At 39.0% G+C, this 23,163-nt stretch overlaps 1 protein-coding gene across 17 annotated transcripts in view; it reads left to right on the forward strand.

The window, feature by feature from the left end:
• Positions 1-23,163, forward strand: part of RALGAPB (Ral GTPase activating protein non-catalytic subunit beta) — a 105,781-nt gene that overhangs the window by 14,364 nt on the left and 68,254 nt on the right. For 14 of the 17 annotated variants that reach the window (XM_514640.8, XM_054674426.2, XM_009437235.5 and 11 more), the window contains exons 2-6: positions 1,275-1,490; positions 5,808-6,010; positions 10,228-10,391; positions 12,326-12,512; positions 21,952-22,083. In XM_514640.8, the coding sequence (XP_514640.4) occupies positions 1,305-1,490; positions 5,808-6,010; positions 10,228-10,391; positions 12,326-12,512; positions 21,952-22,083 (872 nt within the window). In that variant the 5' untranslated portion in view covers positions 1,275-1,304. Of the gene's footprint in view, positions 1-1,274; positions 1,491-5,807; positions 6,011-8,655; positions 10,392-12,325; positions 12,513-21,951; positions 22,084-23,163 lie in introns of all 17 variants that reach the window. The other 3 variants (XM_063802959.1, XM_063802960.1, XM_063802958.1) reach the window with 2 other exon arrangements.

Raw genomic sequence — 23,163 nt, forward strand, 5'->3', positions numbered from 1 at the left:
TCAGTCAGTGGGAGCAGCATGACCAGTGACTTAGGGTAAGAAAGGATTTGCTGGGCTTGAGCAATCATCAGTAGTTCTTTGTGGCCATTGCTTGGGATGTTTGTGGGAAAGTGGCAGTAGAAGATGAGGCTGGCAAGGTAGTATATGCAATTCCCATTAGAATTGTAGCAAGGCTTTATTGTTGATTTTTTTTTTTTGATTTGGATAAAATAATAAATCGTATACTGAAGAATAAATGTCTAGAGAAGACAATAAAGTTTTGGGAAAAATGTTCTATAAAGCCACTGAACTTAAATCATTATGGGTTGGCATGGGAATAGACAAGTAGTTGAATAGAACAGAAGTTTCATAGATTCTAGAAGAAATGAAAATTCAATATATGACAGAATTAGTATTTCAGTTTAGTGCGAAAAGGATGTATTTTTAAGAGGTGATGCTGACACAACTGACCATACATTTAGAAGAAAGTAAAATCAGACCTTTTCTACACCACTTACAGAAGTAAATTCCAGATGAATATACAAGTTAAGTGAAAAATTATGCAATTATCTTGCAGGAAAATCTAGGAGACTGCATATTCACATTAGGGTTATGTTTTCAAATTTTTGGACTAAGACCTATAATAACAAATGTATTTTCCGCTGGGCACGGTGGCTCACGCCTGTAATCCCAGCACTTTGGGAGGCTGAGGCGGGTGGATCACCTGAGGTCGGGAGTTCGAGACCAGCCTGACCAATGTAGAGAAACCCTGCCTCTACTAAAAATACAAAATTAGCCGGGCGTGGTGGTGCATGCCTGTAATCCCAGCTACTCAGGACACTGAGGCAGGAGAATTGCTTGAATCGCGGAGGTTGCTGTGAGCCAAGATCACACCATTGCACTCCAGCCTGGGCAACAAGAGCAAAACTTCGTCTCAAAAAACAAAAAAAAAAAAAAAAGAAAAAAAATGTATTTTCCATTGTGACCCAGAACATATGCATATATTACAAAGGAAACAAGTTTCACAGAAACATTGCTTGCCTTTATTATGTGTGGTGCCTTTATCATACATCCTATACCATCTAATTAAAACAAGTATTATCCATAACATTTATTTCATGACCCATAGTTTGAAAAACATTGATAGTTTCATGACCCACAGTTTGAAAAACATTGATAGAGGCAAGGTGTTTGCAGCATTCTTTATCATGCCAATAGTCTATACATCTGTTTTATTTATTTCTGTTAATTTCCAATAGTATAATTTGACATGCATTTCTGTTTTGTCTTTTCAGGTGCCATTTGGATTGTACTTTAGTGGCACGATGTACTCTGAGTGGAGGTCACTGCATTTGGTGATTCAGAATGATCAAGGCCATACCAGTGTGCTGCACAGCTATCCAGAGAGCGTTGGACGAGAGGTGGCAAATGCTGTAGTCCGTCCTCTTGGGCAGGTGTTAGGTACCCCTTCAGTGGCTGGTAGTGAGAGTTTGTTAAAAACTGACAAAGAAGTAAGTGTTTCTAAATTTCATTCTCTTATATGAAAATGTACATTTGTTCTTGAAGAATTTGTTTAATGTTAACTTTTTTGTTCTTTTTTCTTTGAAAAGAGCTGTAGTAGAATAACGTCAACTTTTTAATGGATTTCTCCCCAACGTAGTATGACTTCTCAATTTTGATCTTGTTTGAGTTGAGGGCTGGGACTCGGAGTTTGTGGAGGTTATAAGGAGTGAGTTGTACTGTTTTGCTGCTGGGACTTTTTACTAGTTATGGTCAATTCTCCACTTGAGCTGAAGGCCAAGACAAAGACTTGAATGTCAAACCCTTCCCCCAAAGATCTAGGCTTAGTCTTCTGATTTCCATTTAGAGTGTGTTTGGAAGGCCTCATCCCTACCTCTGGATGGCCCCTGACTGAAGACTCATGTCAAGTTTTCAGGCTATGTGTATGCTGTGCTTAAGCTCTCCCCTGTCCCTATCCCTACCTACTCCTTCCTGGCTTCCAGGTTTAAGAGTGCTGCAGAGAAGCCAAGCCCTTCTGGCCTAAGCCTAGGTGATTGGAATTGGGGTTGTGTTTGCTGTTTCTTTTTTTTTTGACAGAGTTTTGCTTTGTCACTCATGCTGGTGTGCAGTGGCACCACGGCTCACTGCAGCCTCAGTCTCTCTGGGCTCAAATGATTCTTCCACCCCAGTGAGTCCCAAGTAGCTGGAACTACAGACACGTGCCACCACGCCAGGCTAATTAAAAAAAATTTTTTATAGAGATGATGTTCTTACTGTGTTGCCCAGGTTGGGTGTTTACTATTTCTAAAGATAGGGGCTCTTGGAATGGCTTGCCCTGAAGCTGGCCCTTTGTTCTTGGGTTCAGCGGCCCAGGCTGAAGTTAAAAAGTTGCCATTGGGAAGTCATGAAGGGGCCCTGAGAATGGAGTGATAGAGGAGCTTGCTAGTATAAATTCTGGCTAAGATGCAGGATTAAAACTTTGTCCCTTGTGTTGAAGAAGCTCATGCAACCTTCAGACTTCATGTTTAGCAAAACCTGGTCCCTATTTCTCAGACCCTTTTTTTCTGTTTGCTTTTTGGTTTCCTGTGAAGGAGAGATTAGACTTAGATATAAGACTAAAACTTGTAGCTCTAAGGGTAGGATCCTCCTTCAGCCATGGGTCTCTGAAGAGTAAAGGTCTTCAGTCTGAGGAACATTTTTCTCTCTTCAGAGGACCCTAGATTTATCCCCGAGGACTAGCACAGGCCCTAGTGTTTCTCTTCCTGGTGCGTTTGTGATCCCTTGTTGCCTTCTCCTGGGAAGAGATGGTACGTGAGTAGATAGAGGTGCTCTGATGCAGCCCTTTTTTTTCTCCTTTCTCACCATTGAAAAGAGATGAGAATTCCTGTTTCCTCTGGAATTATACTTTTTTTTTTTTTTTTTTGAGACGGAGTCTCACTCTGTCGCCCAGGCTGGAGTGCAGTGGCATGACCTTGGCTCACTGCAACTTCTGCCTCCCGGGTTCAAGCGATTCTTCTGCCTCAGCCTCCTGAGTAGCTGGGACTACAGGCACATGCCACCATACCTGGCTAATTTTTGTATTTTAAAAATGTATTTTTATTTATTTATTAATTATTATTTTTGAGACGGAGTCTCGCTCTGTTGCCCAGGCTGGAGAGCAGTGGCATGATCTTGGCTCACTGCAAGCTCCACTTCCCGGGTTCACACCATTCTCCTGCCTCAGCCTCTCAAGTAGCTGGGACTACAGGCACCCACCACCATGCCCGGCTAATTTTTTGTATTTTTAGTAGAGACAGAGTTTCACCGTGTTAGCCAGGATGGTCTCAATCTCCTGACCTCGTGATCCGCCCGCCTCGGCCTCCCAAAGTGCTGGTATTACAGGCGTGAGCCACCGCGCCCGGCCTATTTATTTATTTTTTGAGACAGAGTCTCGCTCTTGTTGGCCAGGCTGGAGTGCAATGTCGCAATCTTAGCTCACCGCAACCTCTGCCTCCCAGGTTCAAGCGATTCTCCTGCCCCAGCCACCCGAGTAGCTGGGATTACAGGCATGCACCACCATGCCTGGCTAATTTTGTATTTTTTTTAGTAGAGACAAGGGTTTCTCTGTGTTGGCCAGGCTGGTCTCGAACTCCTGACCTCAGGTGATCCACCCACCTTGGCCTCCCAAAGTGCTGGGATTACAGGTGTGAGCCACTGCACCCGGCCAATTTTTGTATTTTTGGCAGAGATGGGGTTTTGCCATGTTGGCCAGGCTGGTCTCGAACTCCTGATCTCAGGTGATCCACAGTCCTTGGCCTCCCAGAGTGCTGGGATTATGGTTGTGGGCCACTATGCCTGGCCTAGAATTATAAAATTAAACAACTGTGTGAAGATGCCACCAAAGATATCTTCTTGGTTTTTCATCTGATAATTAGGGACCTGCAATGTCTTTTAGAATCTCTTCTCTTATGTGGCTAAATCTTGCTACACCCTGCTCCAAATTTGTCACAGCTTCACTGTGCCGTTATAGGCTTCTTTAACACTTACTGCAGTTAAACCATGTATTTCCTACCCTTAACCTTTGTAGTTGCTTTTGAGCTTAACAAATTTAATACATATATTTATCTTGTTAGATTTAACTTTGGTTTTAAGCTGTTGAAGCCTTTTTGAATCCTGAATTTCTGTCCAACAAGTTGGCCATCCTTTTTAGCTTTGTGGTATCTACAGATGATCAGCATACACTGTTTTTCTTTTTTTTTTTTTCCCCTAAGTTAGAATCTTGGCAGAGCCTTTGGCATGCCACTGAGCACCTTTTTCCAAAATGATCTTGGCATGTTAATCTACTGTTACTCTGTCATGTGATGTCTTGACCAGTTGTAAATCTAGCCATTCTACCATCCTCTGGGCCATATGTCTCCATCTTGTCCACAAGGAGATCCTGGGTCTGTCTAGATTTCTTGCTAACACCCAGATACCCGTTTGCCAGAGAACTCTGTTAATGGTATGGAGAGAATAGCTTCAAATTTCTAGTTGGAAGACCAGGGTTCAAGTTTTCAGCTCCACCTTTTATAAACCAGTGACTTATGCCAAATTGCTTAATCTTGCTAAGCTTCTGTTTTCTTATGTGTAAAGTAAGGATAGTTTACCCTGTCTACACAGAGTTATTGTGATGGCTAGATGATATTTACGAAAGTGCTTTGTAAACTGCAAGGACTACACTGTTGTCAGCCCTCTAAATAGTAACCCTATTAATAAAGGAATGAAGCTCATTTGGCATGGCTTGATCTTATTGAGCAGGCTGGGTCTTGGTGATCATGCTTCTCTTTTGTGAGTGTTCACTGATTGCTTAGTAATTTGTCTCAAAGTTTTGTCTGGAATTCACTTAAACTTTCCAGTTTACAATGTCTGGAATACAGTTTCCTCCCTTTTTTGCAAATTGGGGTTTCTCATAGATGGAGACATATAGCTCAGATGATGGTAGAATGGCTGGATTTATAATTGGTCAAGATACCACATGACAGAATAGTATTAGACTAATGTGCCAAAGTCATTTTGGAAAAAGTTGCCCAGTGGCACCTTCTAGTTGGAAGACCAGAATTCAACTTTTCAGCTCCACTTTTTATAAACCAGTGACTTGGGCCAGATTACTTAATCTCTACAATTACGACTGCCGGCAGCCTAGTGGTTCAGCCGTCTCTTAGGCAAGTTCTCTCAGTCCTTAGGATGTGATTCAGCTAGGTCAGGAGGCTGGGACTCATTCAGTGCAGCTAAATGCCTTGTTAAGATCTTACCCAGCTTCAATCCTTTTTCAGATGTGTTTGTTCTTCATTTTAAGTATTATTATTATTTTTTTTTTTTGGCAGAGAACAGTTGTAAAGTAAGAGTAAACAGTTGATCTTTCTTCCTGTTGTTTGTGCATTTGCATAATCTGGAGATGGAATGTGACTGACTTTATATGATTTTCTAAATGCTACACATACTTAAACATTAAGTGGAGAAAAAACTCTAAAATGTTCTATTTTGCATATCTAATCTCTATGGAAATTTGAAATGACCTGTATTTACTTTTTAGTTCACAGAGCAAATAATAATAATATCTAAAGGGTAAAAACCAGCATAGGCTTGATATTCAAAAATGAGTAATTTGTTTTCTTCTTAAAGCTTTTGCTTGGGAAATTGTATGTTTGATATGTGAAAAATGCATTATCTAAAATAAATCTGATATTTACGTTGAGACGAATATACTGTCAATTTAGAGGTTTTTGGCAATAAAAAAGATTGACATTTTAAATCAGTCTACTGAGATAGGCACGTGTAATAATTCTATATGGATATTTTCTTTTGTCTAGGTAAAATGGACCATGGAAGTAATTTGCTATGGACTGACCCTTCCATTGGATGGAGAGACTGTAAAATATTGCGTTGATGTATATACAGACTGGATTATGGCTTTAGTGTTGCCGAAAGATTCTATTCCATTGCCAGTTATTAAAGAGCCTAATCAATATGTTCAAACTATACTAAAACACCTACAGAATCTTTTTGTACCAAGGTAAGCTATACCTGTCTATCTGGCCCATTATCAGGGTCATAGTAAAGTATTCATAAATGTTACTATAGTATAGGAGCTGATTTCATTGTTAGTCCTCTGAACAGTGACTTCATGTGTTCAGTTAAAGATTGTATTAATGTGAATGTTAGGAGAGATGGGCTTATGTAATGTTTACTAGGAGTTTTTAACAGGTATGTGTTCTTTAAAGGTTTTTAGCTTTGCTTCTAAAATCTCATACCTGTTAGATATTAAAATACTGTAACATCTTTCCCTTCCACTCAAAAAAATATACTTTTGCCTATCACAATTCTTGTTTCCATTTAGGCTAAACACAACTAAGGGAGATGCATCTACCTTAATAGGCATCTTTCCTATGAGAGAATGAAGACACTTGAAATGATTATGGGCAAATTGTTAGTAAGCCAAAAGATTCCTCTTGATAGTTTGTTTCTGATTTTTTTTTCCATCTTCTTAGGCAAGGGCCTTAAATATCATAATATAGGGATACCTTCAAGGAGCAGTAGAACATGTTTCCTTTTGGTAAAGTTCTGGTTAGAGCTTTTGGTCTGTCATACGGTGAGGGACTTTGAAAACCAGCTCTGTAAGTTTTTAACTTTCTAAATATAGAAGGAAGATTACTTTGGAAAATCTGAATTAAAAAAGAGAAGTCTCCAGAACTCTGGTCTGTAGGCTCAGGTGTAAACAGCATACCATGCATGAAATGCCTGGTGTAGTCTGGCCCCTAACTAGACTAGCTGTTCTGAATTCTGCATGAGTGCTGCTCTGTAGTCAGACTCGTAAGTCAGACATTCCTCTAAGACCTCCTAAAGATCTTTCCCATCATGATGTCTTTTTGTCTTCTTCCTCTTCCTTCTCTCCATCACCACATCTCATTCTTGTTGGTTCTTTAATTCTGCCTTGTGAGGAGAAGTCCTACCTAACCACTCAGGCCCACAGCGATCACACCTTCTCTGAACCTATATGATACTTTCTGCATCACTCTTGTATCTCTCACTGTTTTGTTGCTTATCTTTTAAAATGTGTGTCTCCTTTCCCTATCTAACCAGCTCAAAGGCAGGAACTCTGTTGTCTCTATTTTAGGCTTCCACAGTATCTGGTGCAATACTGGTATTTTAATACTTAGTACTTATCTTGGGTGTCAATTAAATGCGTGTTGTTTGTATTTATTGATTTCACATGGAATTAAAAACAGGAAATGGGCCGGGTGCAGTGGCTCACGCCTGTAATCCCAGCATGTTTAGAGGCTGAGGCGGGTGGATCACCTGAGGTCAGGAGTTCCAGACCAGCCTGGCCAACATGGCGAAACCCTGTCTCTACTAAAAATACAAAACTTAGCCGAGTGTGGTGGCATGTGCTTATAATCCCAGCTACATGGGAGGCCGAGGCAGGAGAATCGCTTGAATCTGGGAGGCGGAGGTTGCAGTGAGCCGAGATTGCACCACTGCACTCAGCCTGGGTGACAGAGCGAGACTCTGTCTCAAACAAAACAAAACAAAACAAAAAAAACAGGAAACGGTTGGGAGTACTTAGAATATTGTTTATAAGCAGGTTCTTCTAAAATGGTGTAATAGTTTTAATACTTTCTTGTTATCTTATTTAGGAGCCTACTGGGCTTTTTCTTCGTGCCTGGGATAGTCTCATGAGTAGTATTGTCACTGTGTCTCTTTCCTCTTTGTAAGCCTACTACCTCTCAGTGCTCAGTTAATTTGTATTGATGAAAAAAATTAATGGCATTTGAGTTAATTAGGCTTGTGCCTTTACTTTTCTCTTTTGAGAAACATGACTACCTTATAAATGGTTTTGCTATTTGGTAATTACCTTGTTTTCTCAAAAGTATGTGTGCATAAGTGTTAGTAAATTCTGAGAGGGTACTCAACTGAGAATTAGAGTTCTCTTCCTGGCCAATGTTTTAGGAAAATTAGCTGAATACTTTCAATGCTAAGTATTGGTGTTATGATCTCATCTCCCATTATTTGAAGTTTTAGTTGTTTATTTGATTCTGATAGTTCACAAAACTGTCATCTAAGTTTACTTAATTAGTTGTTTTTATAAAAACTGACATTCAAAATGGAGGGAACTGCCTTTGCCATTTTGCTAGAGATTATGTCAGAATGAATGTAACATTTCTCTTTTGCCCATCAGTTTGATTTTTTTTTTTTAAGATTGAGTGAAGAGTAAATCATCTTTTAAAGTTGGTTAAGGTTTTAATTGCTCACATATACTATACTGTACTTAAAAAAAACATATTATTGTTCTGAAGCAGGGTTAGCAAAGAGTCAGATAGCATTTTAGGCTTTGCGGGTCATATAGTGTTATAATTAGTTCTGCTGGTGTGGCATGAAAGCAGCCATAGACAATATGTAAATGAATGATCATTACTGTGTTCCAATACAACTTCATTTACAATATAGATAGTAGGCCAGATTTGTAAACTCTATTTACAATAAAAGATAGCAGGCCAGGTTTGACCCATTGGCCAGCATTCACCACCACTGTTCTAAAGCAGTTTTTCTGAAGATCACAAGTTACATTTTAAAAAGTAACTTGATATTTTTGAAAGGGAAATCTCTGGTGTTTAGCTCTTCTGTTTTTTTTTAATGTAAAGGTTACCTTGTTTCTTTTAGCTTTAGAACTTTGGACCCTGCCTCTGAATTTAGGCCTTCTGAATGAGGAGGAGCCTCAGTACCTGAGGAACAGGTATTTCCTTTCCTGTCATTGGGCAAATACCTGGAAATGGTAGGTAGACCTAAGTTACCATGTAGGAGGCATGCACTCTTGGAAGGGTGTCAGTCCCAGGGCCATTAGTGGTATTTTTATTTCTTATTCTGGGCTTCCTCTTATATTACTTGATTAGGTTTGGGGCTATGCTATAGTTTTTTATTCTTCTTCAAGTAAGCCAGAGCAATAGACACAAGCTTGAGCCTTAGGGCTTTACATGGACTAGATCCACCTTTACTAGATCCACCTTTAGCTGAATGTGGAACGTCTCCCCGCTCCTGGAGGTGCTTGGCTCTTCCTAGGCAATTTTCTCATCATTTTGCTTTAGGTCTGACTTCTTTAGGGAAAACTTAGTGGTGTCATTTGCTTGCAACTCTAGGGTAAGTGTCTCGTTTTCTGCATCATAGCCCAGAATCTGAGAATCTCTCTTCTAAGGTTGGGTTGACAGTTCTAAGGGAACTCACTTCATTTTCTGGAATTTCTTGAGGAAACTCCCCAGTCTGATTCAGGTATGTTTCTATCAGTTCTTTGTGACAAATGACAATATGTAGAAACTTGGCCTCAAGACTTTTTTCAGTAATATTAGATACTTCTCTTGGGTTTCCCATAAGAGATCTGGAGGCCAGCTTACCACTTGCTAATACAATGGGTTTCCTACTATTCTCAAAATTCTCAGTGGTCTACTTTGGAAAGTGAGGGTAAGGGCTGGGACCTGGACCTCTATCTTCATCTTCAGTCCTAGCCAAAATGCTTTGATCTGTTTTATAGATCATTCTTCTTTATAAGATTTCCCTTGGAGAAAATGGTCCTGCAGTGAGTTTTAAAACTGTTGTTCCAGGGTATCCTGGGAAACTTGGAGCCTCCATCTTTGGCTAAGTGTCTTTTTCTAAAATTAGAGCAGCAGTAGCAGGTATTTATTTCTGAAGCAATGCCTGCATACCTCATTAATTTTGGGGACCTATTAGGCTATTCCTTCTGGCCTGTAGGCCCTTCTCTAACAGACCTTAGCTTCAGAGGGACTATGAGCACTGTAAAATCACATGCAGAATTCTTGCAAATATGTGTTTAAAAAAATTAAAAAAGAATACCAAGGCCATTCTGCTTCAATGTGAGCAGCAAGGGTGGCGGTGGGTATTTACTTGTTCATTCAACAAAAACCTATTGAGTGTCTGCTATTATGTGTTAGGCACATGTTAGACATAGAAAATCCAGAAGTGAAGTTTATGTTCTAGTATTCCCGCCTTCCTCCCAGAAGCTTTCGAGTTCTCATAGGAGTGGTAGGTTTAGATCCCAGAGTGCTTAACTTTACGACGAGTAAGAAGTAGCTTTAAACTGAAGACGGTATGCCTAGCCCTCTCTGCTGATAATATTAGGGAGCTTCATTGGACCACTGCTTGCTACATCCATAAGTCACCTGTCCTGAAGCTGTTGCTGTCTCTCCTCCAGGCTTGTCAGTGATATCTGTCTGTCTTCTTCAGACAGGAACAGGGTTCCAGTCAGATTCGACTATGCTTACAGGTCCTGAGAGCCATTCAGAAACTGGCCCGTGAGTCATCTCTCATGGCCCGAGAAACTTGGGAAGTCTTACTGTTGTTTCTTCTGCAGATTAACGACATACTTCTGGCCCCACCAACTGTTCAAGGTTTGTTTATTTTTTTTTTTCTAATTTATTTCTGAGCTCCAAATACAGTTCATCTTTAAACTCAGTGAGCGGTAGACTCATTGGGGATTTAAATTTTGGCATGATGGTTTACAAACAAAGGTTAACAGTTCTTAGAATGGAAACCCTCAGGCACAATATAACTTTAGCCCTGATGAAGTTATTTTACCTTCAGTAATGATTTTGCTAATGTAGGGAGGGACTCAGTGAATTATGCATGTTTGATAGTGATGGGAGCAGTAGCTTGTTTAATAGGATAGGCCAGGCGCAGTGGCTATAATTCCAGCACTTTGGGAGGCCAAGGCAGGTGTATCACCTGAGGTCAGGAGTTCAAGACCAGCCTGGCCAACATGGCGAAACCCCATCTCTTCTAAAAGTAGAAAAATTAGCCAGGCGTGGTGGCACACACCTATAATTCCAGCTACCCAGGAGGCTGAGGCAGGAGAATTGCTTGAACCTGGGAGGTGGAGGTTGTAGTGAGCCAAGATCGTGCCACTGCTCTCCAGCCTGGGCGACAAGAGCAAGACTCTGTCTCAAAAAAAAAAAAAAGAAAGAAAAGAAACAACTAACCAATTAAATTAGAGCCTATAGATAATATATTACAAAGTAGTTATCAAAGTAGAGTCTGAAAACTTGGTAGTGACAGAAGATATTTTACTCAGCAAATGAAACCTCCAAAGTCTTTTAACTGTTCTATTTGGAAGTGTGCCAGTTTGCTATTCATTAGCTAGCCATTAAATGCCTCCAGTTTTATAAGACTTTACAGTGTATTTCAGAATCCCTGCTTTGTATATAGCACAGTGTATATAAACTATAAGTTGATCATCTAGTTCCAAGTTCTCTTGTTGCTTATTCATTGGTGTACTCTGTTGACTAACACATGTGAGTGTGCTTGTGTTCTCACACAGATGCAGTATGCAGGGAAATATCTAAAAGGAAGCATGGAATTTCAGTGTGGGAAGGGATGCAATGATAGTAATACTCTGTCTGGTACTGACAATGGCTGGACAGTCATTGATTCATCACCTCTCTGCTACTTACTCCCCATGCCAGGGGTCTCAACAGCATGAGGCAGACAATTCATCCCCCTCTTGGGCTCTTTGTTGTTGAAACTTTGGTTTTGCTCATTTGAAACACACATTCTTACAACTTTTCCTGTGAGTCCCAACTTTGCCTTCTGGAGCTATGCGGTGTAAAGACCACTGCTGTTTTTCCACCTGGTTCCAGGGCTTAGAACAGGGGAACAGCCCCATTTTCATGGTTAAGGCTCTGTCCTTCCCAACACCAGTCCTTTTGCTCCATTATTTGTCTCTCTGTCTCTCTCCCTTGAAGGGTGGCTTTCAAATACTTGGAGCATTGTATGGCAAAGTTTGGAGGTAAAAAGACATGGGTGTTTGTTGTGATTCCTTCACTTACTGGCTGCATGAAGTCGGAGAAGTTACTTAAACTTTCTGAATCTAAGTTTTCTCATCTTCAAAATGGATATAATTAGCAGTTGGTATTAGGTATTACAGATACCTACCCTGCAGAATTAATGTGAGGATTATATGAGGTCATTTGTATGAACTATTTGGCATAGAAACTGACTCATAGTAGTCAGTCATCATAGGCAGTCATCCTTTTCCTTCTCCCCTGTGTCCCTCTGTCCCCCTTGCTGGAGGATTAAGGCCTTCAATAAGAACTGAACAGGGCAACTTGAAATCTTTCAAAGTAAAAATTTTTTGATGTGTCTGTGATTTTGGGTATAGGAACTCCTAAGAATTGCTTCTCATTTTTACTATTAAATGATTATTTGAAAGTCAAAACTTAATATTGCACTTATTTTAATTTTTTGACCAGTTCTCCCAAATCAGTGTCTTAAAGATTCTGCTTTAAAAATAAGTTTGCCAAAGATATGTTTTCTTTTCATTGGTAAGGTGGCATTGCTGAGAATCTAGCAGAGAAGTTGATTGGTGTTCTCTTTGAGGTGTGGTTACTAGCTTGTACTCGGTGCTTCCCAACACCTCCTTATTGGAAAACAGCCAAGGAGATGGTGGCTAACTGGAGGCATCACCCAGCAGTGGTGGAGCAGTGGAGCAAGGTCATTTGTGCACTCACTTCCAGGTAGGTTATTGTCATTGCCTTGCCTTCCTTCACCTGTCTGACCTTAGGCAGCTTTCTGGCATTCATGGAATACATTATAACAAAGGCTGGGTCTGTTATTACTGTACTTTAGATACAGAATTGAGCCACTTTTTAAATATAGATATAACAGTTTGGCTAGTGCCTGTTTAAAACATTTCAGAATAATCAAGTATTCTTGAGAAACAGATAAATTTTATACCCTACTTCCCCCACAAAAAAATTCCACTCTTATTTTGATCATTAAAATATGCATGATCATTAAAATATGCCTAATCATTATTTTAAAGAAACAAACCATAGAAAGGTATAATAGAAAAGTTCTCCTGAAATCCTATCATGTATATTTATATATAATTTTACAGGAATGGGACCATATTATACATGCTACTTTATAACCAAAGTAGGCAGTTTTTTTATAATAATAATTTTACCTTTTTGCCATTTATATTTAATACCATCGCTGTTTTATAAGTACACTCTTAGGTTCATTTTTTTCAGACTTATTTTTTCATTTCAATCCTGATTTTAATATGCAAGCATACCTTGTTTTATTGCACTTGACTGTATTGAGCTTCACGGATACCATGTTTTTTTTTTTTTTCCAAATCGAAGGGTTGTGGCAACCCTGCATCAAGCGAGTCTGTTGGGTGCCATTTTTCCAACAGCATATGCTCACTTTGTGCCTCTGTCATATGTTGGTAATTCTTGCGTATTTCAAACTTTTACTGTTATGGTGACCTGTGATCAGTGATCTTTAATATTACCATTGTAATTGTTTTAGAGTGCCACGTACTACACCTATATAAAATGGTGAACTTAATTGATCAATGTTGTTTGTGTTCTGACAGCTCCACTGACCAGCTGTTTCCCGTCTCTTTCCCACTCTTGAGACACAATGATACTGAAATTAGGCCAATTAGTAACTCTATAATGGCCTCAAAGTGTTCGAGTGAAAGGAATAGTTGGATGTCTCTCACTTTAAATCAAAAGCTAGAAATGATTAAGTTTAATTAGGAAGGTGTGTTGAAAGCCAAAACAGGCTGAAAGCTAGGCCTCTTGCACCAAATGGTTAGCCAAGGTGTGAATGCAAAGGTAAAGTTCTTGAAGGAAATTAAACATGCTACACCACTGAACACAGGAATGATAAGAAAGCAAAACAGGCTTATTTATGATATGGAGAAAGTTTGAGTGGGCTAGATAGGAGATCAAACCAGTCACAACATTTTCTTAAGCCAAAGCGTGATCCAGAGCAAGGCCTAACTGTCTTCAGTTCTATGAAGGCTGCGAGAGGTGAGGAAGCTGTAGAAGAAAGCTTAGGAAGAGGCCGAGGTTGGTTCATGAGGTTTAAGGAAAGAAGCCATGTCTATAACGTGAAAGTGCAAGCTGAAGCAGCAAGTGTGTTGGAGAAGCTGCAGCAAGTGATCCAGATGATCTAGCTAAGATCATTGACGAAGGTGGCCTCACTAAACAACAGATTTTCAGTGTGCATTAAACAGTCTTGTATTGGAAGAAGACACCATCTAGGACTTCTGTAGCTAGAGAGGAGAAGTCAGTGCCTGGCAAGCTGAAGCCAGTGCTCATTTACCATTTGGAATATCCTAGGGCCCTTAAGAATAATGTTAAATTTGCGCTTGCCTTGGCAGCCCATATACTAAGAATGATGTTAAATTTATTCTGGCTGTGTGCAGTGGCTCACACCTGTAATCCCAGCACTTTGGGAGTACTAGGTGGGCAGATTAGTTGAGCTCAGGAGTTTGAGACCACCCTGGGCAACTTGGCAAAACCCCATCTCTACAAAAAATAGCCAGGTGTGGTGGCTTGCGCCTGTAGAACCCGCCTCCCAGGTTCAAGTGATTCTTGTGCCTTAGCCTCCCGAATAACTGGGATTACAGAGGTGTGCCAACATGTCCTGCTAGTTTTTGTATTTTTAGTAGAGGTGGGGGTTTCACCATGTTGGCCAGTCTGGTCTCCAACTCCTAGTCTCAAAACAATCCACCCATCTCAGCCTCCCAAAGTGCTTGGATTACAGGCATGAGCCACTGTGCCCGGCCTGACTTTCAAATCTTACTTAAGAAATACAGCTGACCATTGAACAACATGTATTTGAACTGTGTGGGTCCACTTACATGTAGATTTTTCTCAATTAAAAATAGTGGAAAATTTTTTTTGAAATTTGAGACAATTTGAAAAAATGTGCAAATGAACCGTGTATCCTAGAAATATTGAAAAAATTAAGAAAAAATTAGGTATGTCATAGGCATAAAATATATGTACATGCTAGTCTTGTATCATTTACTACCATAAAATATACGCAAATGTATTATACTAAATTAAAATTTATTAAAACTTATGCATACAAATGCTTATAGACTATATACATGATACCATTTGCAGTAATGTAAACAATAGGTAAAGAAATGTAAACAAAAGCTGCAGTATTAAATCATAATTGCATAAAATTAACTGTGGTACATACTGTACTACTGTAATAATTTTGTAGCCACTTCCTGTTGCTATTGAGCTCAAGTGTTGTGAATATTCACTGAAAACTCCATGTGACACTAATCATCTCTGCTTGAGCAGTTAATCTCTTCAGTAAATAGTGTATCTCGGTAAAAAGTGATGTCTCAGTTTTCATTTATTTTTCGTCATATTTAATTTACAATACTGTAAGCCTGGAATAAGTAATACCATGGGACCCATAGGAAGTGCCACCAATGGTGCTGGAAGTGCTCCCAAGAAGCAGAGAAAACTCATGACATTACAAGAAAAAGTTGAATTGCTTGATACGTTCTGTTGTTTGAGGTCTGCAGCTGTGGTCACCTGCCAGTTCAGGCAGACAATTGACTTTGTAAACAGATGACATAAACTTATGGTATCAATAAACACAGTACAGTGCTGTAAATGTAAATGTGTTTTCTCTTTTATGTGATTTTTTTTTGTTTGAGACAGAGTCTCACTTTGTCACCTAGTCTGGAGTGCAATGGTGCGATCTCAGCTCACTGCAACCTCTGCCTCACTGCAGCCTCTGCCTCCCATGCTCAAGTGATTCTCGTGCCTCAGCCTCCCCAGTAGCTGGGATTACAGGCGTGAGCCACCATGCCCAGCTAATTTTTTAGTATTTTTAGTAGAGTCAGGGATTCTCCACGTTGGCCAAGCTGGTCTCTAACTCCAGGCCTCATGTGAACCGCCCCACCTCTGCCTTCCAAAGTGCTGGGATTACAGGCATGAGCCACTGCGCCTGGCCCTTTTTTATGATTTTTTTTTAAAGAGGGGGTCTTGCTGTGTTGCCCAGGCTAGAGTATAACGGCTATTCACACCTCCTGGGCGCAAGCTGTTTAGATTGGTGCAAAAGTAATTGCGGCTTTTGCCGTATTTTAATTACTTTTGTACCAACACAATATCTTCTGCTTCAAGCCTTCAAGTGTCTGGGACTATGGGTGTGCTGCTGCATCTGATTTTCCTTATGATTTTCTTAATAACATTTTATTTAGCTTTCTTTATTGTAAGAATACCATATATAATACACATACAAAATATGTGTTAATTATTTGTTATTGGTAAGGCTTCTGATTAGAAGTAGGCTATTAGTAGTTAAGTTTTGAGGGAGTCAAACATTATACCTAGATTTTTCAACTGTATGAGGGGCCAGCACCTCTAGTCCCTATTGTTCAGGGGTCAACTGTACATTCTGTAAGGTTATAGCTACCATATCAACATTAACAGGAGTTTGGAAGAAGTTGATTCCAACCCTAATGAATGACTCTGAGGGGTTCAAAGCTTCAGTGGAAGAAGTCACTGCAGATGAGGTGGAGAAGTAGCAAGAGAACTACAAATTAGAAGTATAGCCCAAAGAGATGACTAATTGCTGCAATGTCATGATAAAACTAATGGTGAGGAGTCTTATGGATGAGCAAAGAGTTTCCTGAGGTGGAATCTACTCCTGGTATAGATGCCATGAACGTTGTTGAAATGACAGCAAAGTATTTAGAATATTACATAAGCTTAATTGGTAAAGTAATGGCAGAGTTTGAGAGGATCGACTCCAATTTTGAAAGAAGTTCTACTATGGGTAAAATGCTATGAAATGGCATTGCATGCCACAGATAAATTTTTTGTGAAAAGAAGAGTCAGTCCATGTGGCACACCTCATTGTTGTCTTATTTTTAAAAACTGCCACAGCCACCCCAACCTTCAGCAGTCACCTTCCTGATCAGTCTGCAGCCATCAATGAGGCAATACCCTCCACCAGTGAAAAGATGACTCTAGATGACGCAAACAAATGGAAAAACATTCCATGTTCATGGATTAGAAGAATCAAAATCATTAAAATGGCCATACTGCCCATAGCAATCTACAGATTCAACACTATTCCTGTCAAACTACCAGTGCCATTTTTTCACATAACTAGGAAAAAACCTATTCTAAAATTCATATTGCAACCAAAAAAGAGCTCTAATAGCCAAAGCAAATCCTAAGCAAAAAGAACAAAGCTGGAGGCATCACATTACCCACCTTGAAACTATACTAGAGGGCTACAGTCACCAAAACAGCATGGTACTGGTACAAAAACAGATATATAAACTAATGGAACAGAATAGAGAACCCAGAAGTAAAGCTGCATAACTACAGCCATCTGATTTTTGACAGAGTCAATAAAAACAAGCAATGGGGAAAGGACTCTCTATTCAATAAATAGTGCAGGGATAACTGGCTAACCATATGCGGAAGAATGAAACTAGACTCCTACCTTTCACCATATACAAAAATTAACTCAAGATGGATTAAAGATTTAAATGTAATACCTCAAGCTATAAGAATACTAGAAGAAAACCTAGGAAACACTATTATGGACATTTGCCTTGGGAAGGAATTTATGACTCAGTCCTCAAAAGTAATTGCAACAAAAACAATCGACAAGTGGTACCTAATTAAACTAAAGAGTTTCTGCACAGTAAACGAAACTATCAACAGAGTAAACGGAAAACCTACAGAATGGGAGAAAATATTCACAAATTATACATCTGACAGAGATCTAATATCCAGAATCTATAAGGAACTTAAAACAATTGAACAAGCAAAAAACAACCCCGTTAAAAAACAGGCAAAAGACATGAACAGACACTTATCAAAAGAAGACATATAAGTGGCCAAGAAACATATGAAAAAATGCTCCACATTACTAATCATCAAACAAATGCAAATCAAAACCACAATGAGATACCATCTCACACCAGGCAGAATGGGTATTATTAAAAAGTCAAAAAAACAGTTGATGCTGGCAAGACTGCAGGGAAAAGGGAATGCTTATACTCTGCTGGTGGGAATGTAAATTAGTTCCAGCTACTGTGGAAAGCAGTTGGGAGATTTCTCAAAGAACTTAAAATACGACTACCATTCAACCCAGCTATCCCATTGCTGGGTATATATCCAAAAGAAAACAAATTGTTCTACCGAAAAGACACATGCACTTTTATATATTGCAGCACGATTCACAATAGCAAAGACATGGAATCAGCCTAGATGCCCGTCAGTGGTAGACTGGGTAAAGAAAATGTGGCACATATGCACCATGGAATACTATGCAGCCATGAAAAAGAATTAATTGTGTCCTTTGCAGCAACATGGATGCAGCTTGAAGCCATTATCCTAAGTGAATTAACACAGGAACAGAAAACCAAGTATCACATGTTCTTACTTATAAGTGGGTGCTAAACATTGGACATAAAACTCATGGACATAAAGATGACAACATTAGAAACTGAGGACTGCTGGTGGGGGAAGAGGAGCAGTGTTGAAAAGTCCAGATGATGGGATTTGTACCCCAAGCCTCAGCATCATGCAGTATACCCAGATAACCTGCACATGTACCTCCTGAATCTAAAATTAAAGTTGGAAAATTTTAAAAAGGGAAAGGATTATGACTTGGTGAAGGCACAGATAAATTATTAGCATCTTTCAGCAGTAAAATATTAATATTTTAAAATTAAGGATGTGCATTGATTTTTAAAGATATAATCCTATTGCATACTTAATCGACTACAGTATAGTCCAAACATAACTTTTATATGCATTGAGAAACCAAAAAAAGTGCATGCCTTGCTTTTTGCAATGTTTGTTTTATTAGGGTAGTGTGAAACTGAACCTGCAAGATCTCGAAGTTATACCCGTATAACTCTAGATATAGATAAGGGTTCTTTAAAAAATATAATACCCTTATCACACCCAAAAAAGTTGACGATTCTTTAATACCGGTTAGCCAGTCAGTGTTCAAATTTCCAGGTACAATTGGCCCTCTGTGGGTTCTGTATCCATGGATACAGCCAGTCAGAGATCAAAAATATTTGGCAAAAAATTTCACAAAATTCCAAAGAGTAAAAATTGAATTTGCCTTCTACTGAGTACTGCATCGAATCTGTGCAAATGAAGGGATGTGTATGCATTGTATTAGGTATTATAAGTAATCTTGAGACGATTTAAAGTATATAGGAAGATGTGTGTAGGTTATATGCAAATACTAAATTATTTTATGTAAGGGGACTTGAGCATCCATGGATTTTGGCATCTGAGGGGTGTCCTGCGTCAATCCCCTATAATTCTGAAGGACAACTGTATAGGTTCCTGCTTTTTTCTTTCCTTTTTTTTTTTTTTTGACAGGGTTTCTTACTCTGTCACCCAGGCTGGAATGCAGTGGTGCAATCACAGCTTACTGCAGCCTTAATCTCCTAGGCTCAAGTGATCCTCCTGCCTCAGCCACCTGAGTAGCTGGAACTGCAGGCGTGCACCACCATGCTTGGCTAATTTTTATATTTTTGGTCAAGATGGGGTTCCTCCATGTTGTCCAGGCTGGCCTTGAACTCCTGGGCTCAAGCAGTCCTCCTGCCTTGGCCTCCCAAAGTTCTGGTATTACAGGCCTGAGTGACCACGCCTGGCCTAGGTTTCTGCTTTATTTTTCTTTGCAATTTTTTTGTTGAAGAAACTGGGTTGTCTTACAGAGTGTTTCACATTTTGGATTTGTCCACATTGTTAATTACTATATTCCTCTGCCCCGCTGTATTTCCTATAAACTGGTAGTTAGATCTAGAGACTTGATCTCATTCAGGTTTGATAGGGGGCAAAGAGAGGGGGTGACAGGAACAAAAACTTTATAGGTAGTGTTATGTATCAGAAGGTAGACTTCTCTTTTTCTGAGTTAATGTTTAGATCTTTATTATTATTTAAACTAAAAAATGAAGCTTTGGAATATTTTGTCGATTCTAGTATATCACAGAGAACATGAATATTATGAATCTAGCCATGAGCGGTGGCTCACACCTGTAATCCCAGCACTTTGGGAGGCTGAGGCAGGATGATTGCTTTAAAAAAATTATGAATCTGTTTTTAAGTAATGCTTTTATCTTGATTATAATCACAGTACATGCTTATAATAGAAAATTTGGAAAATGTAGGGACAGATACCTATCATTCAGAGCCAACCCATGTTAACATTTTAATGTATTTTTTCCATTTAGTTCCCTTTTTAAAAATGCCAGTTTGAAATTATTCTATATAATATTATCTGCTTTTTTCATTTGATGTCTGATTCTTGTCACTTTAGTTACACAAACTTTTTCTCATTAAATAGCTGTTGAGATCATATTTTTAATGGTTTTGTAGTTTTCCATTATATAATTGGAATTATAATTCATTTAATAATTTCCTTGTTATTGTTGTTATTTTTGTTTTTTTGAGGCAGGGTCTTGCTTTGTTGCCCAGGCTGGAGTACAGTGGTATGATCAGGACTCATAGCAGCCTCAGCCTCCCCAGGCTCAAACAATCCTCTCACCTCAGCCTCCCATGGCAGCTGGGAGCTACAGGTTCATGCCACCACGCCCAGCTAATTTTTGTATTTTTTGTAAAGATGAGGTTTTGCATATCGCCCAGGCAGGCAGGCCTCAAGCTCCTGGACTCAAGTGATCCACTAGACTTGGCCTCCCAGAGTGCTGGGATTGGAGTGCAGGCGTGAGCCACTATGCCAGCGTTGTTTTTTTGTTTTTGTTTTTCTTTTTTTTTTGAGATATGGTCTTGCTCTGTTGCCCAGGGTGGAGTGCAGTGGCGCAGTCATGGCTCATTGTAGCCTCGAACTCCTGACCTCAAGCAATCCTCCCATCTTCCCCTGCTGTTTTGATATTTATGTTGTTCCCATTGTTTTATTTTAAAAATATTGGTGATATGAATGCTTTATACATAGTCTTTATATGTATTCTGATTATATTATCTCTAGGTAGAGAATAATTGAGTTAAAGGGCTTTGAATAGTTTTAATACATTTAGAATATTACTATTAAGTAATTAAGTTGTTGAGTTATTTTTATGGTATGTCATAAATTCTAAACTTCATGTAAAACTATTATAACTTAGTTATATGGCAGAAATTTGCAGTGAGATGAATCTTTTAAAAAATTTAAATATTGTATGATTATATAATTATATAAGTATAATTACATATATAAATAGCTATAATTTAAGTAATATGTAATGTGTATATGTCAAACATATTACATATAAACATATAAATGTCACAGAAAGACATTTAAAAACTAAGATCACTGACAGCTGAAAAACACAAACTATAACTACAAAATGGGAAGAAATGATAAAAAATGATTAACATACCTAACTTATAAAAAGGTCATAAAGAATAATTCAGAATCACTGATACACAAGTAGAAAAATTAGGCTAGTCAAACCAGAAAGAGAAGAGATGCAAGGAAAAACTTTAAGAATCAGTTTACAGCAGAATAAATGTCCCACAGAGCACACAGATGGGGCTGGAAGAGGGACAAGTAAAAAATGATGAAGCTGAACTGAAGAGAATTACTATATAAAAGATAGGGACAGCAGGAAGTAACAGTATTTTAATACTAATTATTTTAAATAAGTATCTTAAATAATTTAAAACACTCTTTTTTTGGTATACTTGTTTATTTTACCCAAAAACTCGTGTATCTTGTAAAGAAGATGCTGGTAACAACACGTGTATTACATATAAAATATATACAACAGCATATACTCTCTTCTTCCCAGCTTCTTTCCATTAGAAATCATCTTGAAAGTCTCCAATTTGTTTTCAATGTAAAACTTTTTTTTAATAAACGCATAATAGTTGTACATATTTGTGGAGTACATAATGATGTTTTGATATATATATAAAAAATGTGTAGTGATTGATCAGAGTAATTAGCATATCCATCATCCCAAACATAAAAAAACTAGAAATCCTCTTTCAGTTTGTCTCTTTTATAAATGAGGGTTTCCATATGTCTTGTTCACTTATGTGAGGTACACGTTTCATCCATTTTCTCTGTCTTCTTTCTATGCTTGAGTGTATTTTTCAATCTGTTAAGAAATGGACTCAGTGGTGTGCATTTATTTTCTAGATTGCTACGCTTTACATATGGTCCTTCATTTCCTGCATTTAAAGTTCCCGATGAAGATGCCAGTCTGATCCCTCCAGAAATGGATAATGAGTGTGTTGCACAGACATGGTTTCGCTTTTTACACATGTTAAGGTATTGTTATTTTATTATTTCATGTGCCATTTACCTAGTAAGTATCTTAGGGCAGGAATCATGCTGTAAGTCTCTTGTTTGAATTCAGAAGGTGGACACTAAGCACCATTCATCAAATGGAATCCAGCTGGACAACAAGCACATTTCTGTCCTGTGCCTCCTGCTCTCCCCGTCCCAGCAGGGTTAGGCTGTCCTCAGCCGCTCTTGGTTTACACGCTCTAGGAACGCGTTCCCTGTGGTAGATGCCGCACTTGTTCTCTTGCCTGTTACTGCAGCCAGGCTGATGATCTTTCTCTTGGGATTTTGTCACATTCTGTGGGGACTGGAGGTTGCCTTGCTCCTCTCTGTGCCCAGCACTGACTGGTCAGTCTGCCTCTCAGAGCCCTCCTCCAATAGCCTGTTTAAAGTTTCAATGGGAGATACACCCTAAAATTTCACAGAGGGGTATACTGCTACTTCCTGCTGTCCCTGTCTTTTATATAGTAATTCTCTTCAGTTCAGCTTCATCACTTTTTACTTGTCCCTCTTCCAGCCCCATCTGTGTGCTCTGTGGAACAACTGATTCTTAAATTTTTTCCTTGCATATCTTCTCTTTCTGGTTTAACTAGCCTAATTTTTCTATTTTGTGTATCAGTGATTCTGAATTACTCTTTATGACCTTTTTATAAGTTAGGTATGTTAATCATTTTTTTATCATTTCTTCCCATTTTGTAGTTACAGTTTGTGTTTTTCAGCTGTCAGTGATCTTAGTTTTTAAATGTCTTTCTGTGATCATTTTCTATTTCCTTTGTGTTCTTTGATCAGATAGTCACCTATGATTTCTTCCAATGTTGTTTCCTTTGTAATAGTAAGTTCTTTTATATACCTCAGGATCTGTCTTTATATATATATATAAACACACACACGCGCACACACACACACACACACACAGACACACGCACGCATGTAATTTGCAGAGATGGGGTCTTCCTACGTTGCCCAGGCGGTCTCAAACTCCTGGACTTAAGCAATCCACCCACTTCAGCCTCCCAAAGTGCTAGGGTTACAAGCATCGAGCCACCGCACCCAGCCTGGAATTTG

The sequence above is a fragment of the Pan troglodytes genome, chromosome 21, assembly GCF_028858775.2.
Source record: "Pan troglodytes isolate AG18354 chromosome 21, NHGRI_mPanTro3-v2.0_pri, whole genome shotgun sequence".
Lineage (NCBI taxonomy): Eukaryota > Metazoa > Chordata > Mammalia > Primates > Hominidae > Pan > Pan troglodytes.